Source organism: Hippichthys cyanospilos, chromosome 19 (genome assembly GCF_059441005.1).
Source record: "Hippichthys cyanospilos isolate Australia breed blue-spotted pipefish chromosome 19, RoL_Hcya_1.0, whole genome shotgun sequence".
NCBI classification, from domain to species: Eukaryota; Metazoa; Chordata; class Actinopteri; order Syngnathiformes; family Syngnathidae; genus Hippichthys; species Hippichthys cyanospilos.
This window is the reverse complement of record NC_142387.1, coordinates 5768382-5784791: the sequence shown is the minus strand read 5'-3', so window position 1 is coordinate 5784791 and position 16410 is coordinate 5768382. Positions and strand designations below refer to the sequence as shown.

The 16410-nt window shown below is 38.3% G+C and overlaps 1 protein-coding gene across 1 annotated transcript in view; it reads right to left on the bottom strand.

Annotated features, from left to right (window-relative positions):
* The window catches only part of rttn (rotatin), a 44990-nt gene that overhangs the window by 23822 nt on the left and 4758 nt on the right, over positions 1-16410 (bottom strand). The window contains exons 8-26 of the mRNA XM_088401518.1: positions 15948-16110; positions 15684-15868; positions 14741-14856; positions 13587-13742; positions 13276-13488; positions 12911-13023; positions 12705-12831; positions 12375-12500; positions 10876-10992; positions 10183-10322; positions 9428-9599; positions 7940-8039; positions 6138-6223; positions 5588-5705; positions 4198-4294; positions 4046-4111; positions 3766-3954; positions 2001-2243; positions 817-970 (exon numbers count right to left, since the gene is read on the bottom strand). Coding sequence (XP_088257644.1) covers positions 817-970; positions 2001-2243; positions 3766-3954; positions 4046-4111; positions 4198-4294; positions 5588-5705; positions 6138-6223; positions 7940-8039; positions 9428-9599; positions 10183-10322; positions 10876-10992; positions 12375-12500; positions 12705-12831; positions 12911-13023; positions 13276-13488; positions 13587-13742; positions 14741-14856; positions 15684-15868; positions 15948-16110 — 2681 coding nt within the window. The remainder of the gene's footprint in view (positions 1-816; positions 971-2000; positions 2244-3765; positions 3955-4045; positions 4112-4197; positions 4295-5587; positions 5706-6137; positions 6224-7939; positions 8040-9427; positions 9600-10182; positions 10323-10875; positions 10993-12374; positions 12501-12704; positions 12832-12910; positions 13024-13275; positions 13489-13586; positions 13743-14740; positions 14857-15683; positions 15869-15947; positions 16111-16410) is intronic.

The window sequence follows — 16410 nt, the reverse complement described above, 5'->3', positions numbered from 1 at the left end:
TCCATTGTGAAAATGTTGATTTTTTGGAAAGGGGGACTTTTTGCAGTAGTAGGCATAAACTGAACAGTTTAACATCATATCAGCTTTAATATTAAAACAATCTTTCAACAAGCTTTAAGCTTAAAACATCATGTAGAATTTAATGGAGAAAAAAAAAAAATATATATATATATATATATATATATATATATATATATATATGTAATTTTATGAGTCAAAATATGTAAAGAAAAATTTTTGTTTGTAATATTACAGTATTACAGTATCGCATGTGGTAGGACCACTGATGGACCTTTTGCTCATTGAAAAAAAAGGCCTCTGTTGTATGTTGCTAATAGATGTGTGGAAAGCACCAGATGCTGTTGTGTGATTACAGAAAAAAAAGAGGGTAGTGTGTCTGACTCCAACAAGGCATTCAATCTGAATTGGCTGTGGATGCCAAGAGTGGAGATGGGCACACAAGCACACACACATGCAGGCAGTCATACACACTCAAATTAATGAGAAACTGATTAAATTCTGAAACTAACAAATGCTAGCAGCAGGTATTTTTCTCCAGGCAAAAACATAAATCCAAGCTCGGAGAGTCATCACTGCAGCATGTCTGAAATGGTAGCATCAAGCTGTGATGCGATGATGTGTGTGGTTTGTGAGAGAGTAGAATATTTAGTGTTGGTATTGTTGCTTTGATTACAGATACAGTATAACACCATCTGTGTTTGAGAGAAGACATTAACAATAACATTACAATAACAGAAATGGACATATTGTTGCTTTGCTGGACCTTACTTAAAAAAAAAAAAAAAAAATGCCTACCTCATTGAGAAGCAGCTCCAACATCCAGCGCAGGTCCTTGTCCTCCGGGTCAGAACAGTGTGTGTGCGTGTGTTTGAAGTATGCGTTCAGAAATGCAACGACGTATGCCAGCAGCCTCTCATCCTCCACAGAGGCTGGATGCACCTGGAGAAACCTGCGGGGAGCAAGAGCAAAAAGACGGTCACCATGTGAGCGTGCTGAGAAAAAATATATATTTTATCTTCAAGGATAAAAAGCAAGCACATGTCTTTGTTTCATTATGAACAGCTAAAGCAGATACACACATTTGAAAATAGTTCGTAAATATGTCTGCTTGAAAGTGTGTCAATAGGTTAACATATTCACTCCCAATGCTGTAAAAATTACATGTCTACACCCGTCAGTGGCACTGTATGAGTTAATTAATTCGGCCTTTGAATGTTTTACTAACACTGTCGGAATGCTGTGCACTGATGGGGAAGAAGAAATTACCCTGCTGAGCCATGAAGACATTTAATTTACGAGTGCCATCCCACACTATTCTGCAGAGTTGCAGAAGCAGCCAAGATAATGGTGGTCATAAAAACCATGCCTTAATTAGCTTCATTCACTCAGCTAAACAAGACATAGTGAAGACGATATGGATAAAAATGTCAAGACACACATTTTAAATAATTCAGGATTAGACTAAGCCCCACTGACATTCTTGCTTTAAGTGGCCGAACAAAATTCATGACAAAACATCATCCAATATCACATTCACTCATTTAACACATTCATTGCCATTGACAGCTGTGGACATCAAAGATCAATTTTAACTGGGCTTCAACATACTCACTTCCAATAACAGCTATGTAGGTAAAAAATCTAATTTACTTTACAGCTACTCTGTGGCTTCTTTCAACACTCCGGAAACATGCATGTGGTTTATTGAAAATTCTAAATTGTCCATAATACCAAATGTGAGTGTTAATGGTCAACTATTTAATTTTATTTGTGTAGTGGCGACCTGCTATCCTAATAACAAGCACTATTTAAAATGGAAGGCCGGTTGTCTTTGGGCTTTGACCCAACCTCAGAGAAGTAAAATCAAACTGATGGATGCCTAAGTGCGCTTTACACTTAAATCATTGCTTTTACATTTAAGAACATTTCATGAGAGCGAGATTGTGTTCACATTTTTAATTTGCAATGAGTGTTTGTACCTGGTCACAGCAGCTTGCCAGCTGAGCGAGTGTAGCGTTTCTCTACATCTGTAGGTGGCTGCGTGAGGGACGGACATTCTGTCAATCATCAGGTAGATGTTGAGTCTGGAGAGGGCAGTGATGACTGAAGTGTGTCCCGATGCCATGACCACAGCCTGGACGCAGTCTTGCAGGGCGCTGGGAAGGTGGGTTGCTCGAAGTGACGTGACCTGGGCCTCCGAAAGCTTCAGGTCAGCGTGGAATCTGAAGGTTGAACAACAACATCCAAAAGCATGCTTAGAATGTTGAGCAAAAAGATTGTAAAAGTGTGAGCCAAGCGTCCTCTGGGAGGCGATAGAGAACTTCACGCTTTGGATGCAGTTGAAAAGTGAGGCTAAACCTTTTTACATGACGAGTAAAGAATTTTACACAAGAAAGGATCCAGAAGATAAATGCATGACAAAGTAGTATGTAGTATGACAAAAACAAATCTCCGACATAGGACAGGACAATAAACTCAGTATGAAGCAAGCACGCTCGTTTAAACCATATTAGAGCCGTGCCAATCTATTTTAACTATGCCCCATATAAGAGAAATGAAGACAAATGAAACACATGATATCAAACCTTTGGAAACCTATTTCAGTACATTTTTTTCACAGGACACTCCAGACAGGAGCAATATTTCTTTATATCTGCAACATAACACATTCTATGTTGAAAAAAAGTACAAATGTTGTTGTACACTGAGCTAAATCCTCTGATTTACTGCACTCAAGGATCTGTTCATGCAGAAGTGTGCGTTATCTGGACATAGTTATGTGAAGTACAATGCTTTTTGGAAGTTAACTCCCAGACCCACCTCAATATATGACAACTTGCATAACCCTACAGTGATGTATACATTTTTTTAATATGTAAACTTTTACCGCTTCCAAGTAATCTAACCATATTCTGATTTAAAATAAATAATTCCCATGCCTTTAGTCGTTATAATTATTTTGATAACATGTCTGGAAAACATTGATCACTGGTTTCCGAAGTGAAAACAAATGTTTCAATTAGATGATCCATCAGTGTTCATGGAGAGCATAGAAATTGGTCAACATTTATTGTTGAGAAGCTGAAATTTCAAGCATTTCGTTTTTTAAACAAGCTATCTAATTGATTCATTGACCATCAAAAATAACTACTGACTAATCATTACAACTCTGCTTTGAATATTTATATTAATTTAAACATTTAGAACACATTAACTCACTCAATACGGAAGCTGCATTTATATTTCTTTACAGAGTCCAGACATCTCAGGTACTACTGGTAATTTATCAGGGGTACAGGAGGGTCTGAAAACAGTTTTCCATATGTATAGATGAATGAATGAATAAATACTAAATAAATAAATACACAAAGCAAGCAGTGAATGTCTTAAGACTCTTGAAAGATGTAAAAATACATCTTTGAAATTGAATTAGTTAAAATCACATTCGAACACAAAATGACACACAAGCATAAACAAGTATGAGGAAGAAAAAAAAGTATACGAATGCTATACAGCTTGGATTGTCTGAGTGCTACAAATATGCCTTTAATACACAGGATGGTATGTTACGTGGGCAAATCTGCGCGAGTGTCTAGGAGAGAGCTATGGCAAACAACAGCTCCTGCGTGAGTCCCCTCGTTCTGTTTCACTGAGTTTACTAGGTCTGCCGGAGTGCAAGCAGATGACTATGGCTACATATTGGAGAGAAACACCCGTGTTATGCAGAACAGCAAAATGTATTACTCAGTATTGTTGATGGAGCCAGTGAGATCCTCAAGCAGGTTGTCTATACCACAGTGCCACGCAACGTTCCAGACCACCTGCAAGGCTTGACGGGCAGGGGCTAAGGTCAGTAGATCTGAGGTTGGCATCAGGACACAGCAGTAAGGGCTGACAGCATGATGGCTCACGGCTTGGAATGGTATGTTGTACCTTGATGGGAATGAAAAAAAATCAATTAAGTTACACAGAAATAGTTATAAAACACCAAATTAGGAGTGATGACCACAGTCTCAAAGTTTACCTGTGAACTACTGACAGCGGGAGGGAAAATATTGGGAGGGGGCCATCGTTCGGTGATTTGTCTGACCTGAAATGCCCCCCACCAAAAAAGCAAGGACAAAGAGATAAGTTCTGTATGGATACCTAGGATAAGAAGCAGATGTTAAAACTCACCATATCGCTGTGCTGCTTATTTCATCAAACAGCAGCAAACTCATTAGGACGGCAGCCTCCCCCCTGCTGTTATTGTTTGCCTTCATGATTAGAGATGCTATGTAGAAGACAGAGCATGCAATTCAATTTTGGATTTGCTGCACATGCACAATAACAAGGTGCAGCTCAAGAAATGAAAAACATCAAGAAAAAGCTAACTACCAGCATGCCTCTATAATTTATCCAAATTATAGCTCCAAGTATGAACTGTATTTGAATGAACACACCTTTCAAGTGGCCAATTCCTTTGTTTCTTATGTTTATACTACATTAGAATTGCTTGAGATGGTAAATTTAGGGTGTTTCTTCTTTTATAGTCAGCGACTATAACCATAATAATCTTAGAAAATGATTGGATGGATGGATGGATGGATGGATGGATGGATGGATGGATGGATGGATGGATGGATGGATGGATGGATGGATGGATGGATGGATGGATGGATGGACGGACGGACGGACGGACGGACGGACATGACATGACATGAACATGGAATGCTTTGAATCAGTCAAAATGTAGAACAAAAATAGTAATTTATATTTTTCAATCAGCTGAACAATTTAAAGTTGGAACTTTGGTTAAAAGTGCAGAAATCAGAGAAAACCAAAACCCGTAAATTGTGAATTTATTTGTGGATATTTTTAGATTCGAATGTTCAAATAATTGGATAAAACTTCAATTTGCTTTAAAGTGTGTGACCAGAACATTTATTTTTTTCTTATTTAGAGAGTATTTACCAATTTTTGTTGTTTATTTTGCATTGTTTATTGAGAAATACAACTAAACAAAAATAAAGCATTATTACTCACGAGGAATTTACACCAACTTTTTTTAAACTGACTCATTCACTGGTTCAGTCAAGCTTTTCCCTAAGTGAAATCAAATACCTTATTTTAATTAAACACAAAGGTTAATCAAACAACTTTCACAGGGAATTACAGCAATCAGAATAATTAATTTTGAGGGACTGAAAGTTTCTATAATTTGAAGTTAAACAATGGCTCTAAACTATTCCTTGATGATTAAAAAAGCTGTTGTTTCATTTGATAGCCAATAATTTGTTGATTAATTGATTGACTTTGATAGTGTAAATATTGTGGAATGTTGAATGAGCCATTCGGGAATGCACCGTGAATTTTTGGGTGAAAAACAGGATATTTTGAGAAAACCGTGAAATATATGAATGAGAAAAATGGAAGCATCTGTTGTCAATGTTTGGAATAAAATGAAAATGGAATGGGTGACAACTGGTCATATAGGAGTAGCATGTCAAAAAAGTGAGTCTGATAAAATATAATTCAGTAAAATGAAATATGTTGGGAAGTCCTCAGCCTTCACACAATAATGCACCTCGGAGTAGCGTAATGAGCAGGTGGTTGCGTTGAGCCAGGCTGTTCCTCAGAATTGGATCAGCATACACTAGTTTTCTCAGGATACACACACAAGGCTCCAGCATGCAGTCAAAGCTCTGTGCAGAAGGGACACAAATAATTTTACTCTTTAGGATGAGAAGAAAAGAAATTATTAAAGTGAACTCTTTTACTGCCACCACAGTGACGCAATGGGACAAATAGCACATGCAGACTGCTCGTTGTGTGTCTACATCAATGTAGCCAAACACAGCATCTGATTCAAGGCCTAGGGGGCTCAAAACACTGTCGACCAGGGCCTGTCTGACACTGTTAATACAGGCCATTTCATCCTTCTATCATCTACGCCTCAGTGGATCTCTTCGACATCCACTGGCAACAAGTGAACTTACATGTGTGCATCAGTGAGGTCATACAGAACAAGTTATTGTTGACTGCACACGTCTGCCTAAGATTCCTCCCTTCCATTTGGCTTAAATCACGGCAGTGTTTGACAGTTTATTGTTTTGTCAAAGTAGGTTTGTGTTTACCTTATTACCGTTGACACTGTCAGTGAGGAATGAAATAACTCTGTCAGTTATTCCAAGATTCTTCAGAACTGGATGCATTGTTGTTGCTACAGAGATGGAAGAGAAAGAAAAATACAAAGACCTTAAACATATGCTCAAAATAAAAAAAAAACAAAAGTAGTAGAAAAGCTTTGACATTGCCACATGTTTTTGGTTTTTATATATTTTTTACATAAAATTCAAAATGAAATTCAGAAAGTTATTCTATTCTGGAAAATAAAAATACATTGTGGTAATTAAAATACTGACAAAGGTACAGCAATTGGAATGCTGTAAAGTTTGAAATCCCTACTTTTGAGATACTGTAAATGCCTATATAGTTTTGACGCATACATCTTTCAAAGTTTCTAACAAAAAGTAGCTTAGGAAAAGGTCACAGATTAGGTCACAGATTTCAAACTTTTCAGACGTGTTAAAAGACCACTGAAAAGTAAATTCCAACAGAAGGTGAGGACATAGTCAGAGATTTTAAGCCTTTAAAAGCTGTGGAGGTTTGACCTCTCAACAGAGGAAATTGGGCAAAAATGGTTTGGCCTCAACCTCAAAACAATTTCAAAGATCCCATTAAGCTTACATTGCATCTCCTGGGGCAGGGTCTGTCAAAGTTTGCTTGTTTTATTATTGCTACGTGTGTGTGATTTTTTTCTTTTAATGAAATCATATTACTCCTATGGGAAATTTGATCTAAGAATTGTGTTTCAAAAGATTATTTGCCATTTGGTGGGGCCTGTGACAAGAGTTTATTTGAGGGTTTGATATTTTCTCATCGATACTATATGACAAATGTATTTGACCACATAAAGAAAATGAAAATGCTCTGATTGTTCAAGATATTTTTCAATCAACGTGATTTGAAAAAAACACACCAAAAAACACAGTCGCTTGAACTACTTTGTGTGCAATATCGGGCTGGATAGGACCAATTGAGATGATCTTTTCAACTGCATGGTTAAGAGAGTTCGTATTAGATTTTATTTTCATCCAGCTTTATGACAGCATAAAGTGGATTTGTCACTGCCCAGGATGGTTCCTTTTTCGTTTAGGTACATGGTTACGTAATCACTAAAAAATGCTTTTGACTACATTGAGAAATGAACAACAATTTACAATATTTACATTTTTTAATACAACATACAATATACAATATAAAATAATTAACAATATTTACATTTTGTTATAATATGCAAGGCAATTCAAAACATCCACATTAAATCTAAAAATATACTCTCAAACTCCTTGGTGGGTTCTCGGTTCGCATGTAAACACAACTGCTTCATTTTTTACAAAACAGATGTATACATTTTTTAACCTGAAACCCATTCAAAATTTGATTGAGGTAACCAGCAAAAGCAAAATCAGAGAATGTTCTGTGTCTTAGTTCATATAATAAAACAAACTACATCAGTTCAAAGAAATAGTGCTCACAGAGAAAATTCAGTGGTGTTGCAGTTGGATTGCCTTGTAATTGTTTTCAACTGCACTCTGCGGTACGGCTCGAAACTTCAACACGGTGATGAGAGCGAGACAAAGTGTGTTGTGAAACCAATTTAGAAAGCAGAAAAGTAAAGTAAGCAGAGGCCAAGAAAGTAACCAGTCAGCAGTTTTTTTTGTTTTTTTCTGGAGAAACATAAATGCTTCCTCTGGTTTGACAGCACACTGGCATATGGTGGGAAACGCCGATGTAAACTAAAAGGTGATGCTTAAAGAGTTTATGAGAATTACAAAAGAGAGGAGTAAGGAGTTTTGTTTTTGAGAACGCTCACCCTGCAGAACCACAGATAGCTGCTCAGCAGCAGATCTTCTCAGAGCCACGTCGACGGTATCAGAAGAAAGCATGCAGAAGAGCTTCTCCACCGCCTCCACCTTAATGGCATCAAACATTTGAAATTTTAACGTGTGTTGTAATAATTGTCATTGAAAACATTTATTGAATAATAGTGGGAAATTAAACTACTGTATTTTCCGCACTATAAGGCGCACGTAAAAGCCCTTTTATTAAAAAAAAAAAAAAAAAGCCTCATAATCGGGTGCGCCTTATACATGGATCGATATTGAGATTGGGATTTGAATATGTCATTAATTGAGGCGTTTTTTTTATATTTTGGTTACATTTCCTAAATATAACACACAAACACATGTTTTGTAGAATGAAGTGAGAGAAAAAAAAAACACAGATTCCTGGAAAGTGAACAGGTAACTTTCCCTGCTTTAGCAAATTTGGCGGCACCATGTCATGACTGTCATTAGGGTGCATTAACTTGTTGGCATATTCATTCAGATATATATCTTCATTACTCCACAACAATATTTTCGGGATATTTTTATTTTCTTATTTTTTATTTTTTTACTTAGCGGAAAGTTAAGGATGGATGGATTATTTTGGTCAATATTGAAATCCCGATTATTAATCAGGATTATTCCTCATGTTGGGCCAAACATGTCGATTTATTGCCCCTTTTTTTAAACAAGCACTATATAAACGGGCTGCAAGTCTTGATACTTACAAACAATAACAATAAAATAAAATAAATAATAAATATGGCACACAGGGCACACACTGTAATTTTCAGTCATTTTAAAACATTTATTTCAATTATTTGATTTTATCTGATTTTTCAAAATGGGTCTCAGTTGACAGCTAGCACTGTATATATTGTATATATACAGATGAGAAACTCAACACCATTTCACCCTGGTAAAAAATGTATTAGGGTGATTAAAGCAGAAGCTTTTGTCATGCAAACATGTGGGAAACATTGCCCCTGGTGCTAGGATGACAAAGTGCTTGATGTGACATGTACTGTAGTGTCGGCTTTCTAAAAGTTAATATCGCAGCCAAAGTTAATATCGCAGTTAATTGTGGCAGCCAATATCGTGACTGTGATTAAAATTCGATATATATATATATATATATATATATATATATATATATATATATATATATATATATATATATATATATATATATATATATATATATATATATATATATATATATATATATATAAAACTGCAAAAGAGAAACTGAGAAACTGGAGAAGTCACAAAAAGATATACTAGTTGGCATCTTAAATAAAGACCCCCTGTAAATTTTGTTTATTATTGAGCTATTTGTTAGAAAAAAAACTGATGAACTGGATATGAATTTCTAAGTATTGTGAAGGTCAAAGTTCACTTGTAAAAGTCATTTTAAGTTCATCCTAAAATTTCACCCAAAATCAAATATCATCAATCGGTATGTCTATTTATACCTTCAGAACAGACTTGCTGTTGGTGTCAAGGGTGACGTCCACGAGGTATTGGATGCGATATATGTTGGGAAGTGAGGAAGTCACAGACTGGTCCAGCTGAGGCCTGATTATTTTAGCATCATCTGCTCCAGTGAGGTGTGCCATGATGTGTTGAACTGCTGCTATTCTCACCCTGTTTACAATGAACAGAGCACTTAATTGAAAACCCACACAAGAAAATAATCTTCTCACATGACCACATAAATCAACTTTAGTGTTGTCAAGAAAAAAGATTTTTATCTTCATTATGGTGGTACACAAGCCACTTCAGAGGCAAAATACTCCTCACACAATCGCTAACAAAACCGTCAAGCAGTGGAGACAAATCTGTTATGTGTTCAAAATTCACCGAAGCTCATCGACTTGGCCGGCTGTGAATTTCCATTTTCATCAATATTCATAGACTGGGACCGAGTAGCTGTTTTACACAGACCTCGCAAAGCATTTAGATGACTTGATGAGCCGATCGGCCGACAGCAACAGACTGTAATAATATGTCCATCACAAAAAAGTCTCAAGAGCGAGTCTGCTTTTGCCCCCCCAAAAAAAAAAGACGGTGAGAGCCAACTAATCACTTTGTCTAAGTCGAGGAACGGTAGAACCATGCCGTTAGTGTACAAACACACACACACACACACACATATTCTGGGTGGGAGTATGACATCCAGATGCGCGTATGCGCACATTGGGAGACATTGTTAGAAGTGTTGACTCACGTGGGCTGTCTGGTGAAAAGAAGTCTGAGAGCTGCTTTTAATTTGGCCGTGCTTGGAAACGTGTCGTCCCTCGCCACCTCCGACATGTCACTTAGCAGCAGGACACAGCTTCCCAGTGACTCCTCGGTGCTGGCATAGCCCTGCCTCACACACATCCCAAAGAAAAAAAAAAAAAACATAAGACACATTTTCAAACAGCCTTGGCAGACAGTGAAGTGAACAATGGGGAATTCCAGCTAAGCAGCACAAGAATAATTCAAATATGCATCACTTTGATTACAGTTGGTTTGCATTTTGTCGCTTGTTGACAGGATGGGCACATTTCTGAATGGCCCCATTGAATTAAATCATACTTGACAGCCTCGTCACAATCACATGCATATTTATAAGGGATTTTCAGGATTTTTGTTGCCAGAAAGGGAACAATTAATAACAGCATGCCCCTCACCCAAAAGTAAATAAATAAAATAGGACTATGTAAATGAGACAATAATTAAATATTACTCTCTGACAGCTCAATAAATTGCCTTTGTAGGTTCACAAATGCTACATTTGCACTTTTCATTACTGTTATTTTGACTACAGGTGAACATCTAACACCACCCCGCTCGCCCCGTTAATATCAGATAATAAATTCCAAGCACTATAGTGCTTTGTGAGCTGCGCAAATACAATTTTCCAAGAGCACAAAACCTGTAATATGGCGATGACCCGGCAAAGTGCTGCAATGAATCTTTCCCAGGTTGACGTTGTCATCATCAATCGTCCCTTGAGCAGGAATAGTAAGATATCCTTTGCAGCAACATTCACCTGTAGATCACAGGTTAAGTGGTGGAGTGACATTAAGCACTGTGGATAAAGACAGCAGGTAATGCAAGTGACAGACTTTTAAATGTCTAACGCTATGTGGTGCTGGCAGTTTAATGGCTTTAATATAATGTTAGAGAGCTTTACAAGACCCATGATGCACATAACTGCTGTGCGAGCCTTTTGTTTAATTACTACTTCTGCTCACAACCAGGACCTAAACTAACATCTCTAAAAAAGGGATGGCTGGCCAGAATTAATTTGAATGAATGACCTTGCCCCAGGATCCTTAAAATGGCTAGAATTAACATTTTAAAGGGACACAGTGGGGTGGTATGACGGATAATTAGACTTACTCCAGAGTTAGGTCATCTTCAAGGTCATTATTTAGCTAGTTCATCCAACTTAACAGTTAAGTTCACTCATTTGGCTTGCCCTTAGAATGAAATGCATGGAAGGTCTTAAAACACAAATTATGTGATGTAATGTGCTCATTGGGGCACAGAATATGACTTCAAAGGGGAACACTGGCAAAAAACATACAATAATGGATGACATTGGCTCGTTCAATTCATTCTATTACACTACACACGGCAAAAGCAAAGCCTGCTCCCTAGGATCATACCCCCCGCGGGCATGGCATTGTGCCCCACTATTTGAAAAGGAGTAGATTAAAGACACTTAAATCAAGTCTTTATTATAATTTTTACCTTGGCTACCCGTGCCGCCTTTATATATATAACTCTCCAAATGAACTGCATTCTTGCTTTGATATTACTGGTACATAATACAGTGTATATTCCAGCCAGCCGCCCAGCCACCCGCTTATCCACACTTAGCCATAGGGGTCATAGGCTTGCTGGCGCCTATCTCAGCTGGCTTTGGGCAGTAAGCGGGGGACACCCTGAACTGGTTGCTAGCCAATCGCAGCGCAGACAGAGACAAACAATCATTCACGCACCCAATCATACCTAAGGACAATTCAGTATGTCCAATTCACCCGCCATGCATGTTTATGGAGTGTGGGAGGAAGCCGGAATGCCCGGAGAAAACCCACGCGGGCTCGGGGAGAACATGAAAACTCCACACAGGAAGGCCGGAGCTAGGTGGATTAGAGCCGAGACCTTTGAACTGTGAGGCGGACATGCTATTCACTGCTCCAACGAGCCACCCACAGTGTATATTGTGACTGAAAACTGTGATTGAAAATGTGACTGAAAATTGTGACTATAGGACCAGGAGGATTCCTGTATTCATTAATTGATATGTTCTGTGAAAATGTGGATGTTTAGGAAAGAATAAGTCTGGCCACTGTAGGTTCTTGATCTTGAGTGCAGACATATTTAACAGACTACATTCATACATAGACAGAAATATTTGCCCACCTTTGTTTCAGATTCTTGGAGGCCAAAGGCACTTATTTCATATAGCACCTTGTGGTGCAGGAGGAAGTTGACGCCGCTGCACAGTCCCGATTCCTGTCGCGGGATATTTTGGATTCCAAGGCACTCCTGCGGGTTGTGTTCGTAAACACCTTATTATTGCAACTTTCTTTTTTTGGGGGGAAAAAAACCCCCACTAAATAAAGCATGTTATTACATATGAGTAGAAGGATAACAGATGGCTGTGGCTTATTGTTTCAGGCTCAGCCATGAACTTTTACTCCCATTTAAACACTGACTGCCTGTCTGTCTGATAAAACACCATGCTCTGACCTTGACGACAGCTAATGCCCATGTGTATGTTTCTATCTTGACGGGCAGCAATGGATGTGACAACAGCTTGAGGAGAAGTTTTTGACTCTCAGTTTGGAGGACTGGACTTGGCTGGTCAAACTTCCACCTGATGGCAAACCACATCATTTAAAAAGGTATAAAGCATATGTGGAGATTGAAATAATAATCTTTCATAATAATCTTACAAATAGGAACATAAATGAATGCATTCCTTGACGACTGGCAGGTGTTGGTGAAATGGAAGGCCTTCTATTGCATGCTCGGCTAACTCCAACAACTCCGGCCAGTTCTTCTCTCCCTTAATGAAGAAACAATGTGTTAGCTTAAATCGGAATGATTTGACCTTGACATTACATATGTTCATTTTCCAGTCTGGTTCTCCTCACTATAGTAACATAAAAGAGCCTAACCAAAGTACTATAAAGCACATAAGTACATAACACTGCCAGTAATAAAGTAGCCTGAAAATGAACTCACAAGACCTGCATTATTGTTGATGGAAAATTTGGAGGGGAACCTTTAACTAGTGTCACCCGAATGCACATCATACCTCAGTCTGTACCTCCTTGAGGAAGTTGCAAGTGGATTCCATCCACAGAGCAGCACGGGTCACTTTCCTGTATAGCTCATGGCTGTCCGAGTTTAACTGTTCCAAGTAGGCCACTGCAGTCTCTTGCATGCTGGGTAGTGCGATTCCAAACGACTTGTCCAGGCACAGATGAAAAATAGCTGTTACAGCATTCTCTGGGACATTCCCATTTGCCTGTAAGATAAAACATCATTCCTCACTATTATTATTTTTTATTATTATTATTATTATTAACAAATTATTCATTTACAAAATTGGATGAGTAAACACACCTGTTCAAGAGGAAGTATGGTTTGCAGGAATTTAATGATGAAAACTGCAGAGCCTGTGTGTGCAACTCGATGGTGAACTTGAGAACCACTGCTATTGTCCCGGTGGTAACTCAGTACATCTGCTAGTAAGTCCATGCATGTTTGCAGCTTCTCCTTCTGAAATTCACAGAGGCAAACATGTTGTTCCAATAAATGAATGTTCACTTTTCACACATTGTATCGATAGTCGCAGAAGAACAAAGGAACTACTTATTCAATGAAAACATGAGAAATTGAATGTAAAAGAGGATTTGAGGGTTATTTTTGGAGAAAATACAGCATCCATCTCACAATGAAGAAACTAGAGCAGTCTATTCTCAGACACTTTGTTCTGGTAGCAACACTGATTGAATAATACCAGTAGGGGGCAGTAAGTGCCCTGTTTATTGTTTGACTGGTTAACTCAGACAAGCGCATTCCCATCGGACTAAAAAACCCAAGGTCTGCTACACAAAAACTGCTCTCCACATAAATATGACAAAACAGCCCACAAGATGTTGAATGGCATGTATTAAAAGGCAGAGAGCCTGGGGGCCTACTTCTTGACAAGCGTACAGTATGAGCCCAACAGCAAAGGAGTGTAATCTTAAACAGAGGATAAAAAATATGAGTTTTGAGAGGGGGGGCGGCACATTGTCATTATTGGAAAAAAAAATATCTAAACAGCTATTCTATTTCCATTATGGGACACAAGATGCAGCATTGGCCGCAGTGAAAAGTGCAAAAATAATCATATTAATTTTATTTTGGGTTTCATATCCATTCAAATACACCGTCGACAACCTCTCAAACTAGTGTGTTTTTGTCTGTTGAATATGCATATGGTTCCACAAAATTAAATTTTATCTACTGTACGTACACTGTAAAGCTAAAGTAGTAACTGAAATCCTACTCATAGCATATTGGTTGCAAAATGGAAAGCTGTGTAATGTTCTGAAATTCATTCGACCAAATCACACGCATCAAATCCGTGTTGACTCCTGAGTAGCATATGCCTACGTGTTTGTGGCAAATCGCCTGGAGGCTAAACCCAGTGCGCTGGCCCCTCCCCCATTCAAGTAAGGCGCATCCATTCATCTGCATAAGAGGCTGTCACAAGCTGTGGTTCGACTTGCCAGCTCCATCCCCACCAGGCTGTGATCGTCCCAGACCAGTTCGCAGACGCTGTCCCCAAGCAGAAGGACGGTGTCGAACAGCAGCTCCAGAACACGACAGAACACATGTGAACCATCTGAGAAATACAATACAATAAAGATTTTCCTTAATTTTGTTGAAGCATTATTTCAAGAGAGCTTTACCAAAATGCCATAAATCAATTTAGATCAGTTATTCTCAAACAGTGTACCATGGGAAATTATAAAATGTTGGCATAAAAATATTTGTCTTAAAACATTTTTGTTACTTTGTAAATCTGTCAGCAACATATAGAGGCAAATTGAACAAATAATTGATTTTCTATTAATGGCAACATGTATATCATTTATGAAATTTTTGTTTGGTGTTGTGCCATCAGAATTTTCAAACCTAAAATGTGTGCCTCGGCTCAAGAATGGTTGAGAGTCACAGATTTAGATTAGATTTTTTTATCAGATCTGCACATTTTACAAACATTAATTTTGTCCTACCTCGCATCTACTCTTTCTTGCAGTGTTTAAGACAATAACTGGCATTTGGTTCAACTGTTGATAAGAGCAATTAAAAAAATCATAACACTTTATTTCTTTAAACTATCCTGAAATAGCTTACCAGATCACACTATTATAACACAACACATTACGGATGTAGTCAAGCAATCTATCTCATTTATTGTCACTGACGGCTATAGACGTCACAGATCCATTTTTACTAGGTTGGCAGTGAATGAGTTATTCATAAATATGCCTGAGAGGGAGCTATCCCGAGGCTGGTAACATACTCCCTCTTAGCCGTTGGGAGGACCAAAGAAGAAGAAAGGTTTGGTATGCCAAATAGAGTTGTTTTGCCATGAATGCCACATGAGAAAGAGCACCTCATTTGAATATTGAGAAGAGTGCAATAAGGTAAAACACAAACACTTACCTGTCTTAAGCATGGGGATGACATGCTCCAGCGTGTCAACAGTGAACTGGGCTAAAGTGAGCTGCTGCAAACCCGTCTCTGGGTCATCTTCCAGACCCTGGTCAGGCATTGCCAAGTGACCCACATCTGCAGGAGGTCGCTGTCTTGCCGGCTGGCCTCCTATCGCACTTCTGTGTGAGCTGCCACTGAATGAAGACAGATTAAGAACCTGTGAGATGCTAGGGGATCATAAAAGCCAACATTCGATCAAATGACAAGACGTACCTATTGGAAGCTGCATCTCCATCTTGGCCATCACCTCTAACTCTCTGACCTGTCCCCCCAATCACAGATGGTCGAGGAGAGCACTCTGCTACTGGTGAAGAAGCCTGTGATTGCTGGGTCTCCTGAGCTTCCTGGGAGTAGGAGGAATTCTGGGATATCGTATCTGAACAGCCAAAACAAAAAAAAATCACATAAATTTAGAGCTGATTACTAAAGTTTTTCCTTCTAAACATAAATCTTTTTTCTGCTGCTTCTGATTTGATTAAGTGAATGATATGTACAGAAAGAACTGTACTTCCTAAAATAATCGCCTCCACTCTTATATTATTCTAAATAGGGGTTGGGGAATAAAGTTGACCAGGTCAGGTAAATCGGATTTAAAAATAGACTGACCAAAAAATATCAGCCTCGAACCTCTGCTGGAACCATGTTTGTGGCACTGTTTTCTACACTGACCTTTCTC